Source organism: Gymnodraco acuticeps, unplaced genomic scaffold (assembly GCF_902827175.1).
Source record: "Gymnodraco acuticeps unplaced genomic scaffold, fGymAcu1.1, whole genome shotgun sequence".
NCBI lineage: Eukaryota > Metazoa > Chordata > Actinopteri > Perciformes > Bathydraconidae > Gymnodraco > Gymnodraco acuticeps.
Window position 1 is genome coordinate 1667466 of NW_022990238.1, and position 22883 is coordinate 1690348.

Here is a 22883-nt window from a genome sequence, read left to right on the forward strand (position 1 = left end):
ACAGTGTTATTTTGACATGAAAATGCATAATAACATTTCAAAGACATGTTTAAATAAACTAGAAATACATTAGAATATTCTCATGGACCACTGCATGAACAGCCTTAGTTCATATTGTACTTAAATGGTTCAAATTCCCAACATTCACAGCACCCCTGTAGCAATCACCGACCCCACCAAAAAACTGCCTCCCAGGGCGACTCAGGTCACCCTGAATCCCGTTTCTGCGTAGTATCGCGAGAAGACAGTGAGTTGTGTCGCTGCGTGGGGGTGTTCGCCTGATGTCATTAGGCAGAAAGGGAGGCTGAGATAACGGTGGGCACGGGTGGAAAGCAAAACAATAACGCTTTACCGGTCACACAGGGAATAATAACGGCTGTTTAGGGGTTAATTACGCTGCGTTAAATACATTCTCCTCAGTGTTGTCCGTAGAGGAAGAGGAGGAGGAAGAGGAAGTTAACGGACAGAAGGACCAGATGCTATTCCAGCGGAGAACGGGCTCGAATAAGCAAGACACGGTGATGGGTTCTCCTGACGGCTAACCTTCGCTTGAAACACGGACACTGCGAAGAGAGGGGGACCTGTTTGCTTCTTCTCCACCTCGCTGTGTGTGTGTGTGTGTGTGTGTTTGACATTGTGTCTGAAATGCTAGCACAGTTGCGGTGTCGGCCGTCGAGCAGCTTCTGGGCCGCAGCTCGGCACACCGAGCCCGAATCTGGGAACTAGCTAGCTAGCTCTGTGCTAGCCGCAGCTGTACCCGATGCTGCTGTTGCTGCTGCTGCTAAACGGATCCACACAAGAGGTTCGGGGCCCCGGCGCTGAGTGAGCTATTGTTTTATCTTACTGGACTACAGCGGGCATTTGAGATGTGATGCTTTTGTGCGTCGTTTTTGAGCCGTTTGTAGCTGGAGGCTCTCGCTTGCTTGAGGAGCTAACGTTGCTGCAAAATGCAGAGCAGAACCACGGGCTCCTGTTGAAGGGGGCGAGGTTAGACTGATAACAGCCCACCCTGTGTCTCTCTACACTCGGGGTCACATTTGGACAACGACCACATTTTCTCCACGTCATTCACTGCTTCCTCAGCTGGAGATATGGATAAACTCACGATCATTTCAGGGTGCCTCTTTTTGGCAGCAGATATCTTTGCAATAGCCAGCATTGCAAACCCAGACTGGATCAACACTGGTGAATCAGCAGGTAATGAAGCAGGCCACAACTGTCATTAAGAACCACTGTGATGTTCTGTGATTTAAGCAGGACTTCTCGCCACATCTCCCCCCCCCCCCCCCCCCCCCCCCCCCACGCTGCAGGAGCCTTTAGCGTCAGATAATCTCCATAACAAAGATATGCTCTATTGTGTGGAGGCTTTCATGTGCATCAACACCTTCTGTCCGGCTCAGCAGTGTTTGTTGCTTCTTACTGACTTAAACCAGTACTTACAATTTCATACCTGAGTGATCAGCATCATAAACCTCTGTTGCTTTAGGGCTGCAACAAAACTATTGTTTCCATATGACTTTTGATAAATAGGTGAATTGCTAGTAACTCTTCAAATAGCTTGCTTTGATTAACAGTAACACAAAGAAAACACATTTTAAATGACTAAGGATGTATAATGAAAAAGAGCTGTACATTTGGAGACTCTCTTCCTTCAAAATAGTGCTGAAATCTTTAGTTGAATAATACATTGTCGGGTATTTATTCGAAGTGATGAATCAACATTTTATCAAGCATTAAAATGCCTTTCTCTTATACAAAACTGTGTGAATAGAATATGTTTGGGGTTTTACACAAAACAACCAGTTAAATCATGTGTCAGTGAGTTAAAGGGACATTATGTAGACTACAGTCGACTTATGGAAAAATAAATCAATCATGAAATAATCACTGAAGCCTTTTTTCTGCCCACTTTCTAATTGATTAAGCGGCCTATCATTTTGGCCCTAAAAGTAAATGCTATGCTCTTCTTCTATGGTGACCTGACGTTTGAAGTCACCTCCATGTGACCAATCAGCTGTCACTTGAGGAACCAAAGCAGGTGTTCATGTGTGGTGTCCCTGCTGATTTTGGACAGAAGCACGTGCTGTTCGTACCCTGCTTTATTTGTGTCAGTCCTGAAAACACATTCAGGCTATTGATAGACAGCTGCTCCTCTCTTTGTTCCCTCTGCAGGATGACAGCTTAGTAACTGGGTCAGGAAGGGTCCATCACACACACACACACACACACACACACACACACACATCCAGGCTGTATTAGCTCCACAGAATCTGTACAAAAGTAATAACTGAAATGAAATGAGGGCATCGTCTACAATGCTTGCCATTTGGTTGTATTGTAGAGTTCCCGTCTAAAGTTAGTGAAGTAGAGCCGAAACGTGGACAGCTACATCCCATTAACCCTTCCTTACAGATACCCTGCTGTAGGGCTGCTCGATTATTTAGGTCAATAATTGATATCACAATTATTAAAAACGATTATCCATTTACTTTGAAAACATCAATTTATTGTAAAAAAAAAAAACGGAACAGTATGTTTTTAACAGCTGATTACCCTGAACTTTAAGAATACTTCAACTGAAAAACCAATAAAAAAAAGTAATAATGATACAAAAATAATCGTTTTATTTCGATTACGTTGTTTTCGTAATCGTTGCAAGCCATAATCGTAATTGAGCAGCCCTACCCTGCAGTGTTGAGAGTGGGTGTCGTGTTGTAGGTTTCATACAGCCACCGACTTCCACCTCCCTGTCACTCTTCTCACTTCCCCTCACAGCTTTCACAGCACTCTTTGATGATCGTGATGTGACCTGTCTTGGATGGGTTTATGAGACATGAAGGTGATGGAGCACGGACACACATCCCTCTCTTGCTGTATTCAAATACATGATTGTAAACTAGGTTTGAAATCTAGTCAATATTCTGTAGTGTTCCTAGGTTTGGAAAGATAGTTATTATGCTTGTAAAATATATTTTGACTATAATTTCACCTTGAGAATTTGTTTATTTTGTCTCCACATTGGTAGGGCATGAGGTGCAATGTAGTCTTATTTCCCTAGTTTATTTTGTCAATGTGAAAATGAATGCATGTTGCTATTATACAGCTGCACATAACCCAGAAATCCATCCTTATGTGCACCTTGCGACAGATCTTAAATGGTCACCCTATGGGTTGAGTGTGTGATCTCACCCTCAAACTTTTGTATTTGTTAAGCTTAATATTAAACCATAATATTGTATAGATGACAACCACACATCACCTTTTGAGGGCACTAAAAAGTGGAAGCTGGTGCAAAAAGAACAAAGTGATCTATAAATGTACATTAATCACACTGCACGTAAAAAGGACTTTCAATTTAGGTAACAAAATGAATTCTGCTCACACGGCTATAAAGTTGGAATACATTTACTTTGTGTGTAATGGGTGTCATGTGCCAGCTCCCCTGCATATTCCCTACTTTTACATTTCTTAGTTTCAACCTGTGACCTTGGCTTCTCTTTGTCTGTACAGCTCGTCAGTTTTTGTCCCGTTATGTCTGGACTTTAATCATGGTCTAGTCTGCATCCTAAATATTGTACAGTTCATATTTAGGGCTCTGCTACAGACTTTAGTTTGATACGTATGCCTCTATTCGCGCTGACATGCTGCTAAATGGCATTCAACCTAATGAAAGTCACATTTCTTGCAGTTATTGTGCATTTGAGTGAAGTAGCCTTTCATGTTTCATAAGCTTGAGTTGTCTACCTCATTCCACAGACTTGTGTATCGTCTGAAGTTCTTATGAAGTAAGGCCCCCTCATTTTGTTATCTCTTATCGGCTTTGTTGTCTTGTCAGATGGGCTCAGCTTTTGTCGACTTGCCCTTGTTGGACCTCATTGTGCCGTGGAGAAACAGACATGTTCTTCTGGGTAGTAAGCTAAAATAAAAGCTGACTTTGCTTCTTGAGTGTAAGGCATTTGTTCCTGTTTCGGTCAAGTGATTTGATCAAAGCATTTCTTGAGAACAACTCATAGAAGTACACAAACGGAATCATCTTATATATCTAGAAATGACACAGAAAGAGCCATACCTCAGTGAGAAAGTGCACATGGCGCAGGAAGGAGTAGTAGCATAGCACTGCTGTAACTCAACACAAAAGACAAAGCATGTATCCATGACACTGTCCTCCCTTCAGTGTGATATCCTCGGGCTGTAACAGCTGAAGTTGATTTCCTGTGCCGCGCTTCAAGACAAAAGCCACTGTGGCTGTAGTGTCAGGCTCGGCACCCAACTGCCCTCCTGCAGATACTTGGCATCAGAGTGGATGTCCTCCTGCAGACCCTGAATAACCAGGGCTGAACCAAACGGTTTAAAACAAAATATGAATCTGCTATTGAAGATTAAATATATTTTGTCTTATTTTACGACGTCATCACTAGGGATTTCACTGTACCAGGAACTGAATAACTGATACCAATACTATTATGACAGTACAATTCTCATACACTATTTTTAAAAGCATTGTAATGTCAGTCAATAAGGCAGTGGAATAATGGACTACCGTTTCCCATTATGTTGATTTATCTTCACTGGACTTTGTGTTTAGCCCTCCACCATGATCCCCATGGTTAAAGCTCAACCTTCTTTACCAACATAAACTATGAACACTTAAAGCTCCTACTTAGCCTAAAAGTTATATCACTTTGCAAAGCCTTTTTTTGTACAGTGTGCTGCTGAATAAAAGAATACTGTTGATAGAGATCGTAAGCCTCGTGATAATCGTGACAGTAAAATGCCACCCTTTTTAAGCACGTGGTTTTTCAAATATAACAGAATACCTTTTGAGCATCTCTTCATCAATGGCTATAAATAATCTCCAACCAGAATTGCTGCCCTTAGAGTGAATGCTGTTCGGTAATACTTGTGTGATAATGAACAGCCACGTTTATTTTCCACTAAGTACTAAAGAGCAGCATGAGCTCCAATATGCTGCTACAGGTTGTGTTGGAGACGGAGTTCTGATTGTGCCCATAAACTCAGGCATTGTAATCAATGACACTGTTTGAGTTAGTTGCTAGATTATAAGTCTATGTTTAGCAAACAAACAACATTAAGACTATACATTGTACAGTTGTACAAAAATAACATTGTACAAAATGCGTGAATAAACTAAAAGGCCCAGGAACAGTTTTGTGTTTACAATCTGATGTCAAAAATATGAATTGGAGGATATGAAATGGTGTTATTGTAGATTTCTCTTTTAGAACACACACAGTGGCATTGATGCAAAGCAACTGAATCAGATCCAGACAATAATATCCAGATCGTCAGCGGTTACACTTCTACACTTATTTCCAACCTTGGTCACCAACAAGAAAAGACAAAAACATCAGCATCGGTTCCGAACCGCAAATGTGACTGTTCTCAAATGTAGTTTTGTGTGTTCGATGTAAAGCCTTGAACTTGCTCACACACAGAAAACTGCAGCTTTAACACGTTTTTTAACACATGCCTGCAGGTGGCCCAAATCGCAGAAGCTAGGCCAATACTGATGTTTCCTGTAGTTTGAGGCACTCTAACTCTCTACTCACTCTTTGCTTTCACATCAGCGCCGTAGGTTGTAGATTCGATTATTTTAGATTTATCATTAAACACTTAGGTTGAGTGAATGCTATTCTCTCGTGGGTTGGTCTAACATGTTTTGTATGGAAGCTTTTGCCGTTCACAGCATCTGTGTTCCAGTGTGCCAACAATGCAAGTGGGCGCTGTAACAGCCTCCAGCAGCATTGGCAGAAGGCGCAGCTGTTGGCTGCTTTAACTTGCCTACTTGCCGCCCACCACAGTTCAGAGGCCTGTTTGACTCATCCCTCTAGAGCTTTTAAAAAGCACCCCCCCCTATACTCCGCTAATGACAGCATCATCATGCTGAAGATGAGCAGACACAGACCTCATTTCCTCTCATTCAGACCGAGACATGGTGAGATGAGGATTTTGATCATAGCTGACCTGACTGCAGGGCACAATGGGGGCGAGCAAATGAGCAGGGCTCGAAATATAGTATGGGCCCATTAATTTCTACATGTGAGAGTCGAAGAAAACAATAAGATGTTTTTTAAGCTAAAGACAATCCAGTTTTGCTTTTTCTAGCAGGCACAATGTATAGTGTCACTTGCTCCGTCTCCAGTTTACTTCAATTAAAGCCCATGTACCAGATGAGGTCATGTACTGTCTCCTGTAATGGTGGGCTTGTCAGTCAGAGTTCACCTTAACGTTGAACCTGCAGATGTGCATGTTGGCCAACAGCAAAAAAACGAATGTGGTGTGTTTGGAAATGCTCATTATTCTAGAGATGCACCAACACCTTGTTAAGAACAATATCACTTCCAGACAACCAGCAGAGACTCCAGTAATGGCGCTTTTGCACTGGTCCCAATCAGGAAGTAGTAAACAGATAATTTAATTAAAGGTGCTGGTTGGTGGGTTTGTTACCTTCAGAAAGAGCCTAGCTCACGTTTCCAGTCTTTTTGCTAAGCTAGCTTTATTTGTATTAGACATAACTGAGATTGGTGATCTTTGGTGAGCCAGCCATACAAAATAAATGTGCTTCATAAAATGTCAAACTATTCCTGTAATATATCCTAATGCATTGTCTTGGCTTACACAGCCCAAGTCTGTAAGCTTTTGTGTGTCAGCTGAAAAGCAGACTCCCATCTTAAAATAAGTATGTATAACAACCACACTGTTGCTGTTTGAGTCCGACAGACTTTCTCATGAGTTGTTTACCTGTATCCCTGTACCATAGCGTGCCTGCCTGTTGTAAGGCAGGAATTCCACAGAGCCAGTGAAACAGCAGGAGGCCAGAGGATCCAGAGAAAATGGCCATAAACTGGTGCCATTAACTGCAGCGTTCAAACCTTTGCTTCATGTTCTTCTGTTCCCAGCCGCAGTCTCTGCTTCCTTTGCCTCTCTCACCTCTCGTTCTTTCATTTCTTCAAGGTTACTCTGCACTCAGGGAAAAGCCTGAGAGCCATTCAGTTGCCACTTTAGTCATGAGCCATGACCTCCATCTTTTTCTTTTTACTGTTAAGTTATGGCACAAGTGTTCTGCGCAGTGAGATATAAATTGCCAGAGCAGTGATGCAAACGATACGAGAAAAGCATAGATGGAGAACATCTGCTTTATTTGTAACTTGTCTGTAATGAAATGAGCCCTTATGACAGCATTACTGAGTGTTACATTGGACAATGTTTACCAAATTGTCACAGATGTCCCCAGTGAAACATCAGTTACTATAATATACATTTAGAATTTAAAATGTGGGAATTGTTATGTGTATCAACGACGGCCCTGCGCTGACTGTGCGTGGTGTGAAGGGTTGGTGTTCCTGCTGTCGAGTAAATGTAAAGCCCTCTGTTCTGCAGCTCCATATATAGCTTACTCTTACTTCAACATCTACTCACTCCTAAGGTGTTTCTTTTGAACCTTTGCATTGTGTGTGTGGGCTGTTACTGTAAAAGCAGTTATTTCACCGGGTGTTATGAAAGAGACAGGATTTCCTCTGGACTGCCTGCAAAACACGACCGCACCCACGGGGAACAAGAACACCTTCCCACAGTCTTTGTTATTCTGTTTGTACGAAAGTGCTTTGGACATAATGGGGTTATTAGCAGCTTGATACGTTGTATAGAAAGGGTTATAGCAGACGCCGGGTTATCTGAAATGTTGCCAGACAGAGCAAGTAACGCGCCTGACCTTCTGTAGTTGCTTGTCTCATGCAAGCGTCCGCCCACCTGCTGAGCCCCTGTTGAACTTTTGTGATGTCGCCCACACAGACTGCCTTTCAGTCAATTAATTATATTGTGGTCAGTAACAGAGTGTTTACCACTAGATCATTTTTCTTCTTTCAGACTATGCATCAAACATGTAGAGGAAATACATTCTCTGAGAAGACAGCCTTGCTTTAGAGTTAGCTTAGCCAGAGTTAGCTTTGTATATCTTTGGCAGTAACTAGAAGGACAACGTTTATTTACAGCTTCCCTGTGGAGATTTTGACCTTTTGTGGTACTATGGAGTTGTTTATCCACGTGTGGGTGTTAATCGTGTGCATGCCCGGTCGGATGCACACGCCAATGGTCTTTGACAGGTGAATCTAATGAGCCACGATATGCAGGCGAAACAGGCAAGAAAAAGACCGCTAGCAAGTTAACATGGATGTTAAAAATACAGGATATAAAATACTTGAAATATACACTTTGCAATTTATTTATCTTTAATGAGGAATGACTAAAAGTACACATTAACTTTATTTGTTTACAGGAACACTCCAAAGGCACCTTTTTAAGTAGAAATGTGTTACATTTACTTAAGTTAAGTATGTTCTTCAAGTGTGGTATTAATAATCACATGTAGTGTGTTTTCGAGACTCAGCTTTCAGAATGAGAACATTGCCGTGCAGTGTTGCTTCAGATCCTCAAGTGTAGGTACCAAGTGTCTTCTCAAAATGACGGATGGAGCTGCATTTTTTTTTATGCAGTGTTGTTGCCACAGTCCAACATCTTTCTGTTATTTGTACCAGAGCATTGGCATTCACCACAGCTCATCTGAAAACATAATAATATACACCATTAAATTGTGCTTAAGCCTCTTTTATTTCTCAAATCAACTCCTCACTAGTCCATCATTATCAGTGACGTGCGGTGAGGTTCATGGCTGGTGAGGCACTGACTCTTTTAGAGTCAGATTTACAAATATTATATTCTGACCTTAATCGAAATATTCTGTTATTTTCAAAAGCTTTTTTGGTCTGATGCTTCGATTCATGTTATACAGACCGTTCAACAAAAGGATACCCACAATCTAAATATTGGATTGTTCTTTCTTAGTAAGATTCCATTTTCATTACCAATGTGGTCTTACCTTGACTTGAAGATGAAGTCCATGCTATCCTTCTGGACAACAATCTCTTACTTTTTTGTAAAAGTCCTCCTTATCTTCCTCTAGTTTCAAAAGTCTAGTTTGTTGTTCGCGTCTATACCGTCCCTGCGTAGAATAACAGTAGCAACAAGAACCTGTGGGCTCACGTGCGCCCCCTTCAGTGCGGCAGAGGTTATGGCTGCCTCCCCTGGTGCTTTTTTCATTGCCGTTGTACGGCGAGCCTAAATATCATATACGTGAAATAAGTTATTTAGAGACTATGGATGGCGAGGATAAATGTAATAAAGGGATCTACAAACATTACATTGGTGACCTACAGTGAGATGGTAAAAGGCATGCGCTTAGGGCCCGCTTTCCAGCCAGTTTCTGTGAGGTGACGCATTTTGAGGTGAGGCAGAGCTCATCTGTGCCTCACCTTACCACCATAGACTGTATGAGCTTACCACACAGTAACTGGCTTGAGCGCGCTCGCAAAATAAGTGCCCGCGCTAAATTAGTGCCCGCGCTCCAGCAAGTTACTGTGGGTTTACGTGAGGCAGAGCTCGTCCCTGCCTCACTCCTCATCGCTCCCATGTAGTTGAAGCGGAGCTCGGCTGATTTTGACTATAAAAAGCGATTGGAATCATACATAAATCACATTTACAACACAGATCAGTGGAGACATTTTATTATTATTACTATTTAGTTTTTATTTAGTTGTTTTTCCGTTACATTGTAGTATGGCCCAGTGCTGGAATTGGGCCGGTACTCACCGGTACGCAGTACCGGCACTTCTGGTTCTGACCCATGGAGTACCGGCACTTCTTGCTCAGTACCGGCATGCTGGCGGTACTCCGGTACTCATGCACCGTGCCAGTACTCAACACTCTCCCGCCGTTCTTATTATACATCCATATATATATATATACAGCCGCCCGGTACTCAGTAGATGCGTCATGAGGTGCCGAACGGACATTCTCATCGCTCTAACCGCTGGAGTTTCACAGCGGCTGTCAGCTGTTTACTCCTGTCATTCAAACAGAACGTGCTGGAGAGGGGGCGGGGCTTATCTTCTCCATGTACATACTGTGGTGGAAACGACTATGTCAACATTAACCTATTTGACCGTGATTTAATAGTAATACACGTTTCAAAATAATAATAATAATAATAATGCCGAAGTAACAACATACTGAAAACTGTTAGTAAAACCATGTTTTAATGCTTTACAATTTACATACCTAGATGCACGTGTGTTGTTTTTATGCAGTGCAACTCCCACCCAGTGGGTGGCTATGTAGAGTGATAGAACAGAGCAGGCACGCCCCGAGAGAAGGAAAGCAAGTCACGTCACAAATTAGCATTTCTAAAATGTTAGCGTGGATTAATAAAAGTGCAAAAAGACAGCGGTTGTCGCCGGAAGAAACTTCAAATACAGAGAATGCTGTGCCTGTGTTGGAAATTGTGTCTGATGGGGAGCTTTCTTTGGTTGATCCTCCTGCTCCAAGTTCTAGTGCATTAGCATTAGCACTAGCTCCGCCGCCTCCTCCAGAGCCTCTAACTTTAGCTGCTGCTGGCGCAACTGCCACCACCAACACCGGGCAAAGCGATGCACCTGACTGCTGGACAACGGACCAGGTGCAATATTTTTGCAAGACCAATGCATGGCTCCTTCTTAAAGATAAGAAGCTAGGATGTCGGATATGCAGAGATGTCAAATCTTTGGGAATACACACTGGACAAGGACTGAAACTGTCAACTGAATGGGGTGAGTGTGCAGTGTCTCATTTCGGTGTTGACAAGGGCAAACAACAAGCTAGCCTGAGAAAAAAAATCAAAGAACATAAAGAATCACAAGCCCATGTAAAAGCTGCTGACATCCTTACATCTGCTTCACGTGAAACTATTCAACATCAAGTGCAGTCTATGCATACATCTGAATTAGACACCACTATCAGAGTTTTTCGAACATATAATATTGGCAAACATAGCCGGCCATTCACAGACATGCCAATTGATTTGAATGTACAGAAACTGAATGGGCTGAACGTGGGCAGGGTTTTGCACTCCAATAAAACCTGTGGCGAAATCATCGACCACATAGCTCATGAGCTGAAGAAAAAAATGGCAAAAGACATTACAGAAAACCAAAGAAAACTCTGTGTTTTGGTCGATGAATGGGCTCAATCATTTCCAGATCTTTTTTGACAAACTCTATTCCTTGTTTCATGCCTCCCCCAAAAATCAGAGGCAGTTAGCGCAGTGTGCGCAAGCAGTCGGACAGCGTCTCCTGATGATAGGGCGTGTTTTGTCCATCCGCTGGGTGGCTTCAAGTGAAAGGAGCGTCAGAGCAGTCTGGGAAAACTACCGAGTGCTTCGTGATCACTTCACAAATGCTGCAAACGACACGAGCAGGGATTCCAGAGACAGAGCAAAGTACAAGGGCCTGGATGATGTGCTCACATCTGCAACGTTTGTCAGCAATCTGGGACTGATGTACGATGCGCTCACAGAGCTCAGCGACCTCTCTCGGCAACTCCAAAAAAGAGAGATGACACCGCCTACAGCAGATAGGCTCTTAACTCGAGAAATACGAGTTTTTGAATCCATGGTCACCATGCCTGGCCCACACATGACTACAGTTCATACAGCTCTAGCTGAGAAGTCCTTCAAGGGTGTTGCCCTGCGTGAGAATGGCAGGCTTGTACAGATTCATGCAGGTCAGTTTTTCCGCAGTATGGTAGAGAATCTGAGACACAGAATGACTTCCACAACCTCCTCTCATGTCAGCACAAGAGAAATCCCATTACATGGCCGGGAGGCCCGGGACAATCAGCTAATCCAGGACATGAAAGTTATCCATCCTGGAAGTTGGCCTGAAGAGGAGTTAGACGTACAGTATGGGGACGTAGAGGTGCTACGTTTGTGCGAAGTGCTGAAAGTGGACAGAAGAGAGACTGTTTAGGGCTTTCGCGAATACAAGGAAACCAGGGCATCCCGTACACCTGCTGCCATGGAGCCTCTACTGAAAGCAGTCCGAACCATCGCTGTCTCCACTAGTGAGTGTGAGCGGGCATTCAGCTGCATGAACGATATCCTTACTGCAAAAAGGAATGCTCTCTCTGTCAGCCGACTGTCCAGCCTGGTTTTCATTCAATGTAATGGACCATCACTAGGACAGTTCAATCCGGAACAGTATGTGAGGTCCTGGCTGGCAAAGGGAAGGAGAAGTGCTGATGAAAGAGCCTGTCCAGCTCCAGCCCCTGATACTGATGTCCCCAAGGCCTTCTGGAGCCTTTTCTAACAATGTGAAGTATATTGCAAAGCAGCTCACCCAGTGAGAAGACTTTTGGCATAATGTGCCGATTTGTACAGATCCTGGAGATAGAAGGACTTCAGACCAACCAGGGAGTTATCTGATCAGCTTGGTGTTCAATGTAACTCTTTACCATGGCTCAGACTTTGTTACTTGCAGTTACAGTTTCTCATTTTAGATTGTGCAAATTTTGCATTTGTTTTTACATGTTCTTTGTTCATGCTCTTTATCATTTTTCTGAGTTGGAAAGTTAGATTGCATCATAGTTTACTTTATACATATTTGTATTCTTCAGTGGTGAAGTATATTGCAAAGCAGCTCAGCCATGTGAGAAGACTTTTGGCACTTTTTTGTTTTTCGTTTTCTGAGTTGGAAAATTAGATTGCATTCAAAATGTACAGAAATACTTAATTTTGTTAAAGCTTTTTATAAAAAATGCTTCTGACCAGAGCTTTGTTTCCTTGTCATTAATGTTGAACACCACCAGAGGGGCTCTCACCTGAAAGGTCTCTGCTTCATGTGTCTTCAGCAGAAGATCTAGACTTTGATTGCTATATTTTCAGTTAATATTGACCTTACTGAGCTTTAGCCATATCCGCTGCCTATCATAAAAAATGTTAAGTACAGTGAACCTTTCTAAAATATACAGTAGTAAAGAGACAAACCCACCAGCATTATAGTAGCCAAATTCTTGTTTGTGGGCTGTATATATAAAATTGACTTGAAAAAGTTGCTGATTTTAGAGTACTGGCACCTTTTTCATTCCAATTCAAGCACTGGTATGGCCAGTCTATGAGTAGACAGGTGAGGCTCTGCCTCCCCTGACTGCACGTCGCTGATCATTATATTTTTCCTTTCGTCGCCCGAGACCTAGGATCAGCAGAGGCCTGAGTGATGCGACGCTGTTCTGCTTACTCGGGTAGAAATTCCCCTTCAGGACGTTTTCTAATAGAATGACGTCTCTCCAGATAGGCCGCATGTTCCCGCTCTGTATGGCCTTCACACACACGCTTTAGCAGAGCTCTGCTCATGATTCACAGGGAGACGCGGGTCCATTTGCCTCCTTGTCTGATCAATGATGGATGGGCACAGTCAATGCGCATACTTATGGCGCGTTTCCACTGCAGCGGGTAGCTCATTGAAGATGACGTCACGGCTCCGCCTACACTGCGTTACTATAGTAACTACCCCAGTTCCTAAACTGTAATGGAAGCGCAGCATTAAAGTGAGCCGGGCCTAATAAGGCCTAACCAAACCGAGCGAGGCCTGCAGTGGAAACGCGCCATTAGACATTCAAAGCTCATAGCCAATGAAGATGTACACTGTCATACCAGCGTGGGACGGATTCAGTAATTGGCAGGATTGATTTATTCCTCGCTTGCTCTTGTCAAGAAAAGATATTGGCCGCTCACTGGCATAATTGAGCCCACCGGTGTAGAGAGAGCAGTTCCCCAGATCCTCGCCAGCACTGAATTGGTGACAAATTAAAGGAAGCTCTCTCTCTTCTGTCACTTGTTCCTCTTTCACTTGAAATCCTCTGAGCTACTGTCACAGCTTTACTGCTCAGTATGAGACCTTGAATCTTTTGTTGCTCTTGAATTCTTGTGTGTTTCTCCTTTTGTATTCAGCCTGTAGGCATACTGTGGTGTGAAATATGAAATTGGCATCGCATGCTCAAAAGGTTCGCCTCAAGCAGTTTAACTTTCCCTCCTATTTTTTTGACATTTGCCCTATGGAGCAGAAATGACATCAATTTCTCTTGTATTAAGTGATGCTGAGGTTTTAATGTGTTTTCACTAACCCTAATATTAAGGGTCTTTGCTTGTCAATAATGATTTAAAACTAGATTAAAAATACAACAGAATGAAACTGACATGTTAATATGTCATCTCTCTGCAGGTGCCCTCACAGTCGGTCTGGTCCGGCAGTGTCAGACCATCCACGGGCGAGACCGGACCTGTATTCCCCCCCGGCTGCCCCCGGAGTGGGTCACCACACTGTTCTTCATCATCATGGGCATCATCTCCCTCACAGTCACCTGTGGACTGCTCGTGGCATCACACTGGCGCCGAGAAGCCACCAAATACGCTCGATGGATCGCCTTTACTGGCAGTAAGTCAACCAGACGATTACATTTGCGCTGGATAAATTAGTTTTGCTTTACTAGATCGGCTGTCAGTACATTTGCCCTCGGAGCTTTCTCACTGCATCTTTTATGGCATAATCTTTCCAAAGTCACTCTTGCATCTTTAGCTTTGTCATAAGTATTAGTCTTTCAAGGGCAGGAAATAATGGCGATGAGTTTAAAACGGAGTGAAATATTGGCCCAGATTTGCATTGCTAAATATGAAAATGAGTGAGACGTCATTTGAGGCTTCATACAGGACCCATTGTGTGTTTGTGTTTCGGAGTCACGTCAAAACCTGTGTGGGTTTTTTTGTACCACTGTGTGTTTAGATGCATTTGCAAATTCAGAGTGTTTTTCTTGCATGTTTAGCAGCTCCTCTCGCTCCCTGAAGCTGATTTATTGAGTAATGTGCAGCTCCTCAGATACCCGAGTGGGTGGCTTATATGCCACAGCGTCTCTCTAGTGCCTTCTCTCTCTGTTTGCCTCGAACATCACCACTTATTTTCCGATCTCAGTGCTTCTCAAAGTGTGGTCCGCGGACCACTGGTGGTCCGTGAGCGCCCCCTAGTGGTCCGTGAGTATATTGGTAACATTTCACATTTGAAATTAATTAAGTAATTTAAGTTTTTCGCACTCTCGCGGAAATATCTCCGCAATGGAGCAAGCTTAAGTTTCACTTTCGATTGCATGATATAGCCCAGATAAACACCTTCATCACACATGTTGCCACTTGTTGGTACCATTTTCAGGCGATTTTTAAAAAACGATATGTTTTTGGATATTTGTGGAGTTAGGTGGTCCTCGAGTGTTTTTTTATTGGTTAAGTAGTCCTTGGTATGAAAAAGTTTGAGAAACACTGCTGTAGATGGATGCGCTTCCAGCCACAATAATAACTCAGCATCCATCTAATGTACAGCGGCTGGCTGTGTGGGAGGGTGGAGTTTGATTGGCCGCTCAGTTAAGGAAAGAGACGGCCTGAAGCACACTCGTACAGATGGAGCGATGGCCCATGGAGCCACAATGCTCTGTATTATTGTTCGAAAGCTGGGTGCATTTTTCAGCACACTGTGGCTTTTTTGTTCTGCTGATTTGAATAAACACTCAGTGCTTTCGTCAAGATTATTTTCTAAGCCTGCCGGGCCAAATGCAGACTCATAATCAGCGCTCCCTAATCACTTGCAAACTCCCAATGAATCACCACTTTCTCCACAAACTGGTCCGTCTTTCCAATAAGCACAAATCTGTATCGCATCTAAATTGGATGCCGTTAAGTCATTGTTTTACCATCACGCTTAAAGGGAAGTAAGGCTGTTGCCATGGAAACTGTGAGCCATTGTCACCCTTGTCCCCTTATTAAGCTTCAGTTGGCCACATTAGACAGAAGAGGTTTATTGTTGTTATGCTTTTTAACAGGTTTAAAGCAAAATGATGATTGTCAGGAAATAGTGCTCGGGGGATTTTATATATTTAAGGAACAAGGTAGAAGAAGCTTGGTTTGTTGAGAAACAAAAAGTAATCTCTTATTTTGTTGTAGGACCCCTGTTAGCCTAAGTTAACGGTCAACCTGGGATACTCTGTTATGTCACAAGTCTGTTTAAATTGTAGGAGAGGGAAGAAATGGCAACATTTGACTTTGAAATGACATTCTGTCCCTTGTGATGTTGCTAAATTTGTATCAGCATGCGAACACCTCTCTGCCTTCGGCCCAGCAGAGTGAGCGGGTAAAAGGTCATGTGAGGAAACGGCCGGGGGCTTAGGAAGAGTTGAGTAAAGAAGCCGAGTTGAGTGGAAAATTAATCCGTGTGCAGAGCTGAGAGCCAAGGTAAAGACAAAAATGGACATGGAGAGACGATGAATAAAGTGAGGTTGGATTTAAGGAGACAGGTTGGTGCATTCAGGGTAACCAGGGGATGAAGGTTGAGGGAAGGTGTGCCGTCTGTTGTGGAACTCCAGGCCACCGCCTCCTGAATGGAGAGCTTTGTACGTCCAGCACAGGCTCGCCTCTGTGTCGCTACACACAAACACACACTCACACCAGCAGTGTTTCCCTAAGGTATGAGAGTCATCTGTAGGAGGAGGACTGGGAGTGGAGTTAAAATGAATACAATGTTTACAGTACATTAACATTTACTGCAGTGGAAATTACAATATATAAATAATTAGGTATTGATTGGAGCCACATACACCTGTATCCAGTCCATCAATCACATTGTTAGTCCATCTTGATTTGAAGAGTAGCTTAACATTAATCCACTCTTTTGAGTTTATCAATAACATGTATACTCCCTTTATTACACTGTATGTTTGTCCCCTTGTGTTGAATACCTCATTAGTTACTTAATGAGAAAATAAATACTGTATGTTTGGCTTCCATAAACACAAACATGCAAAAATATTGACTATCACATCATACTAAGAAAGCAGCAAATCCTTACATTTAGAAAGCTGGAAACAGAAAATGTTAAACATGAAAAAGGATGAATTATTAATGAGTTATCAAAATAGTTCAACCCAATTATTTATGTTCAAAGGTTATTTCTGTACTAAACATTAGTAGTCCATTAGCTAAATTGCTGTAGTTCGATCAGCAGCAGGTTAGCGAGGTGCCGTGTGTCATCAGTTCAGGCTTTTAAGAGAAGCAGTGAACTGTGATGTGCACTTTAATTAACTCTCTGGTGAAGCTTGCAGGAGAAATGCTGAGCCATGTATTTCTGGCCAAAGTTTAGCTTACCGTACGTATCCCTTTGCAATCTCGCCCCCCTAATAGATTAACACTTTGAACAATGAGCAGGCAAAAACAGCTACATATTAGCTTGTGTGTGTGGTGCAGCTTTACCAAATGTAATGGTTTAAATGTCAGGGATTTGTTTAAATAGCTGCATGGATATCGCAATGTGTTAGAAAATATCACTCGCCACCGGCTTGAGCTTCAATATCAGGATACATGTATTTATTATCCTTGCAAGAATGGAAGTAGTCATCACGCACAGAGGTGCATGGGACAAATAGTTCCCAGAACAGTGTCCTTCACCTACCTTAAATACAAGAGAGGGTGTATCATAGTCACAAGATGCAAGAATACTGGCTAAGGCCCACGTAAGCAATAAACATGACAGTCATATGCCTATCTATCTGTAGGGGCTGAATCATCATGTTAATCGTTGTCACATGGCTATCATATGCCTAAAACAGTTTGTCCTGACGCTCTTCTAGGTAATCATACATCCGGTTACGTACACAGCTACGTAGGGCCTTTGTTCTACTCTGATATTAGAAGAGTACATTCAGTATTTTCCCAACACAATGGCATTCAGATTAAATATGGGGGGAATTTGTCATACAGTATGTATTGTGAGACATACTGTTAATGCCATCCCACAATTATAAACAAATAGCCCCATTTATTCTATCCATATCGCTAATTTCGAATTACTTATTTAATCTCTGGGTTCATTTGTAGACACTGATTGACAGCCACAAAATGTATTTTGGTAATCCCAGTGCTACTACGGTCTCCTCCAGCTGCAAGAGACTTCAAATCTGATTAAAGCCACATCAGTGAGATGTTTGAGGCTGAGAGAAGTCATCCCTCAGGTACTGAACAGTTTCTCTAATTGGAAAAGGAGAGAAAGCTAAAAACGGCTTCATGACCTCTCACCAAAATGCATTACACACTTTGCAGGAAACCAAAATAACTCAACATATCCTCAGTTTACTTTGAAAGTCTGTCATACTTTTTGTTGGAGAACAAGGGGCTTGAAACTAAGATGGTTGATAATGTATGCAGTACACAGTGACATATAGTGAGTCCCACCCCCCTCATAGGCCCAACCCTGCTACTACAGACAGTCCAGGATGAAATGCTGATCAAATATTCCACTGTGCTTTGAATGCAACAATAACAATTTATTTTTAGGCACCTAAAGCTATTTTTCGAATTCTGTGGAGCCATTGTTCTGTGATTCCAAACGGTTACAGTTTAACACCACGGGGTTACAGAAGGAGACTCAGAAGTGGACCCAAAGCTTCAGTTTTAACGTCTTCAAAGGAAACAGAATGAAAAGGGAGATTCTAATTAGTGACAACTTTGTTATCCAATCACTTCATCCTGACCGTGTGATAAGACTAATGATGTGACCTCTGCTTACTCTGCAGCTGTGAGCCTGCTGTGCTGATGTTCTTCAGAGGGGAACTTCTCCTCTGTGAATTTTTTCCACATGCGTACTTGTACATAGCCAATTTAAAAATGTGGCTAAAGGGAACTCCTGCAGAGTGCTACTTCGTTCAACAAAATAAAAAGGTTTTCTTAAATCCTTTTGTAGCTCCAGAGGAAGCTGCCTAAAATATGGTTAATTGCCTCAAGTGATGTCAGATAAAAGTTGTAAAGTGAGACCTCTGTAGCCTGACGGCCCCTACACACGGCGGCGTGCGTTGAAGCTTGGCGGTGGGCGTGTCAGAAGCTTGGGGAGTCAACGCGACCAACAACCAATCACATGAATCTCATGTTATATAATTACATGTCACACTTTATATGATGAACATTTATGACATTAATGTCTATGGTGCTATTTTATGCAACATTCCATGCTGGCTAAATACTGTCTATGCCTGCTAGCTGTCCATTCAAACGAAGTACACTGGATATAAACTCCCCCAACAGGCAAAAACCTACCAGTTTCACCCACTGTCTCTGCCACCTCCCTCCATGCCTGGCTCCTCCGGTTTGTATCCCGGTAGGTGAACAGGGACTGGTCATACAGCACCGGGTGATTCCCTACCGCGACAATGATTTTGTCCTGAACATGAGGAAATGACCTGCAGTATGGCTCTCCCAGCATACATGCGGTTTGATTGGCTAGCGCTTGTACTGGTAGATTTGCATAAACGGGATTTGATTGGCTGACGCTTCCGTCGAAGCTTCAAAAGTAGAACATTGCTCTACTTTTGAAGCGAGCAACGCGAGCAAAGCAAAGCTTTGCCCCCACAATGCAGTTCGGCAAAGCGTGACGTCACCCCATTCAAAGTGAATGGGCAGAAGATAGTCCTCTTAGCTTGAGGCTTACTTTATGTTCTACCACTATTATAACACAACTGAATCTCAGACCAATCTGTCATCAATGGAATTGCATTCTGGGTAATACAAGGTAGTTACAAGGATTCAATGAAAAAGAAGAATTAATGGAATAAAACATATGGTAGGAATCAAATCGATATTTTTCTTTTCAAACAGCCATTGTGAGTCTGACAATGCACTCTTTTGTTATAACAGTGCATTGTTATTGTGAATAACCAAAGAAGGTCAAAGGAACACAACCTAAATGGACAATACGTTTTTAATATAATACGATTGTGTCATTACTAAATGTTTCTATCGGTAAATAAAAATTCTTACTGTGTTACATATAGTGGTAGCTGTGGGACAGAACTAACTTGCAGTGAGTAAACAGTGTGTGGCTGTCAGAGAGCCTGAACACCTTTAAGCTTGTAGAGACATTTTGCACAGGTTGCTATAGAGAAGTTATTTATGGTTCTGCAGAAACATTTACTGACACAGATGCTGCATTCATGTGGTGTCAAGGTTCTGCAAATATGTGGTGCTCAAGGATGGCACTTGATAATGATAGCTTTGCGCAAAAGAAATGGCCTAAAGCCACATAAAAGCTTCACTTCACTAACTTCAAAGCTGAAATTAAATCATCTACTTGATAGACGCTTTTCAGAGATGTGCAAAAACATTTTACTGTGAAGGAATGCACCCTTAATTTACTGTCAGAAAATAATGTGCCATTGAAAAAGGACAAATACAGTTTCTAACTCACATAAACTATTATATTTCAATTTTTTTTGTCAGAGTAATGTATAAGCCGTAAGCTAACTTTTAATGAAATGTTGACACAAAGAAGTTACATAAATGCTTTTTTAACAGAAACAGTTTGTCACACTGTGAGTCTTCCTAAAACACACATTGCCCCCCTGTCATGGTGCTACTATGAGCCCCCTCTGTGTAATTGCCCCTTTAGAGCCTTTTGAAAGGCCCTATTGTAAGTCTCTAATTAACTCGCTACAATTGAATTAAATTTGAGCAGCTTATGCTTCCTGCTCAAGGTGAGTGAGTTAGTCGCTTCTTGTGTGGAGAACAAAGGCTTCAAGGATAACTGAGGTTTAAGTTTCTGTGTCCTTTATGTATTTACTTACTCTCCAGCTTATGAGTCTGTCCTTGAGATGAATCTAAATGTTTAAACACCTGGCCAGTAAAATGATGTTTCTGTGCAGGTATTTTATGATTAGGGGAACAGTAAATTAACATCTTCCCTCTCCTTCCTTTCAGTGATCCTGTTCTGCATGGCGGCGCTCATCTTCCCCATAGGCTTCTATATCAACGAGGTGGGGGGGCAGCCGTACAAGCTGCCCAACAACACGGTGGTGGGCTCCTCGTACGTGCTCTTTGTCCTCTCCATCTTCTTCACCATAGTGGGACTTCTGTTTGCCGGCAAAGTCTGCCTCCCAGGCTGAGGACTGCACCCCGCCCGCCTCTGGACTGACACACGAGGCTCTGAAAATGTTACGGGATTTACAAAAACACAATGACTGAACATTAAGAACAACAAACTCTGGCTAAAAGCCTGACACAGGGAAGTCTTTGATTTTATGTCAAGGGACTGCAGCACCACGGAGTATCTAACGAACAAAAAGACTAAAAGAGGCGACGTGGACACAATAGGGTGGAGGAGAGAGAGAGAGGGAGAGGGAGAGAGGGGGCGGCAGAGGCTGCTGCAGCACCCTGCCACTGTTGATTTAAAATATGGCCATCTCTGTTGTTGTTCTGTTGGAAGAGGGTGCTTAATGTGCTGCTGTCATGGCAACTGCGGTCACAATGCTGGCACCCATTTCTTGAGGACCACTCCTCCCCTCGCCCGGCCGCCCGCTGCAGCACCCTCAGCACACACCCGCGCCGTCACGACTGCTCCGGATGCTATTTTTGGCTCCTCTTAGCTATTTCTGTTGTGTGTTGTTTTGTTTTTGTACATTTTGTGTTCTCGTTTTGTTTGTTTTTCCTTCCAACCTCCGCTGCCTTTCACTTAAGTAGCTTGAGTGTTATTGAGGCTCACTGAGCTGAGTCTTTGAGGGTCGTTTTTTTTTGCCAGCTTGGCTTTAGAGCAGGGTTTACTCTCGCCCACCACTTCCCGAGGCCCCAGGTGTGCGGCTGGGCTGAGCAGCTGTGAGCGCAGCTGTGGATGAGAGGGGGGGCAGGTCTGAGAGGGGGGGGCAGGTCTGCCGTCTCTCAGGCTCCCACCAGCTGCAGCTCAGGAGCAGGTAGCAGCATAGGACCCCCCCCCGGGCCGCAGACGGGAGGGCGAGTAATGTAAAGGAGAATGCCACTCAATGGATGACCTAGCATTTTGTTTATCTGTACACTCGGCAACAGAGTATTAGTAAGCTTAACCCATGACACTGATAAACATCTTTGCCAATAACTAGAAAAACTGTGCATTTAGAAAAGGATCATCTGAATATAAAGACAACTCTTGTATTTGTTGTAATGATTCTGTTAAACACGACCACAAGCACAGTGGCTTTTTCAAAGTAGAGTATTGCATCACTGTGGTGTTACATTTTAGAAGGGTAGAGATGACCTTGTATATCACTAATTGTGACAGTATTGACTTTTTATGAATAGAAGATAAAGTTGAAAATAACATAAGCGAATCATGACAATTGGTGGTATTCTCCTTTTAATGTTGGACAGGAAGGAAGCGAGCCAGGAGCTTTTTTTGTCTTGTGGAGGCACAGGGACTGCAGGTCAGGTCCATGGGGCTGGGCCTCAGGGTGCTCCTTTTGAGGTCTGTGATTGTAAAACACACACACACACACTCTGTATACTGTAAATATGCAGCAACAAACTATTATTTTTCATTTCGTAATGCTTCATTTTTTTCAAGAACAGCTTTTAACTTAACACAGAGAGGTGCAAATTACTGTGACCCTCAAAAGTCAAACTTGGTCCCACAACTCTTCCCCTGCTTTATCAAGAGCACCAACATTTTTCAGCTAACTCGCCTTTATCAAGGTGGTCTCTAAGGTTTATTTTTCTTGTTCTGAGCCATAGTCATGCTTGTAAGAACTACAAATCCCATGACTTGTAGGCCCTAGGGTTATGCTGTGAGCTACAGGTTAAGATGTGCTTTAATTTGTACATATATTTGTTCACATAGTGACACTTTGGCCATATTTAAGTATTGGTTACTAGGATGCCAGTTTAGCTAGCCTTTTACTGACTTCGGTAGTTCATCTAATTTTACAAACTGGTTATTCAAAATCCTGTAGACCCAAATTATATTAAACCAATATTTCTGAAAACAGTTAGATTTATCCATAAATATCAAAAGTCCATCTACGGTTAACATCCTTCAACTATCCCTCCCTATCAAAATAGCTGTGTGTGTGTGTGTGTGTGTGTGTGTGTGTGTGTGTGTGTGTGTGTGTGTGTGTGTGTGTGTGTGTGTGTGTGTGTGTGTGTGTGTGTGTGTGTGTGTGTGTGTGTGTGT

General features: G+C 42.8%; 1 protein-coding gene across 1 annotated transcript; it reads left to right on the forward strand.

Annotated features, from left to right (window-relative positions):
- Window positions 1-284: 284 nt before the first annotated feature.
- mosmoa (modulator of smoothened a) lies at window positions 285-22883 on the forward strand. The gene is made up of 3 exons (XM_034220288.1): window positions 285-1197; window positions 14109-14321; window positions 20666-22883. The coding sequence occupies exons 1-3, from the start codon at window positions 1092-1094 to the stop codon at window positions 20848-20850; spliced, it is 504 nt and encodes a 167-aa protein (XP_034076179.1). The 5' UTR covers window positions 285-1091; the 3' UTR covers window positions 20851-22883.

Bases quoted from the DNA above. Each gene is read 5' to 3' on its own strand.
- mosmoa (XM_034220288.1), top strand. From the start codon at position 1,092: ATGGATAAACTCACGATCATTTCAGGGTGCCTCTTTTTGGCAGCAGAT. The intron at 1,198-14,108 runs GTAATGAAGCAG...ATCTCTCTGCAG, and splicing joins CAACACTGGTGAATCAGCAG to GTGCCCTCACAGTCGGTCTG. The intron at 14,322-20,665 runs GTAAGTCAACCA...CCTTCCTTTCAG, and splicing joins ATGGATCGCCTTTACTGGCA to TGATCCTGTTCTGCATGGCG.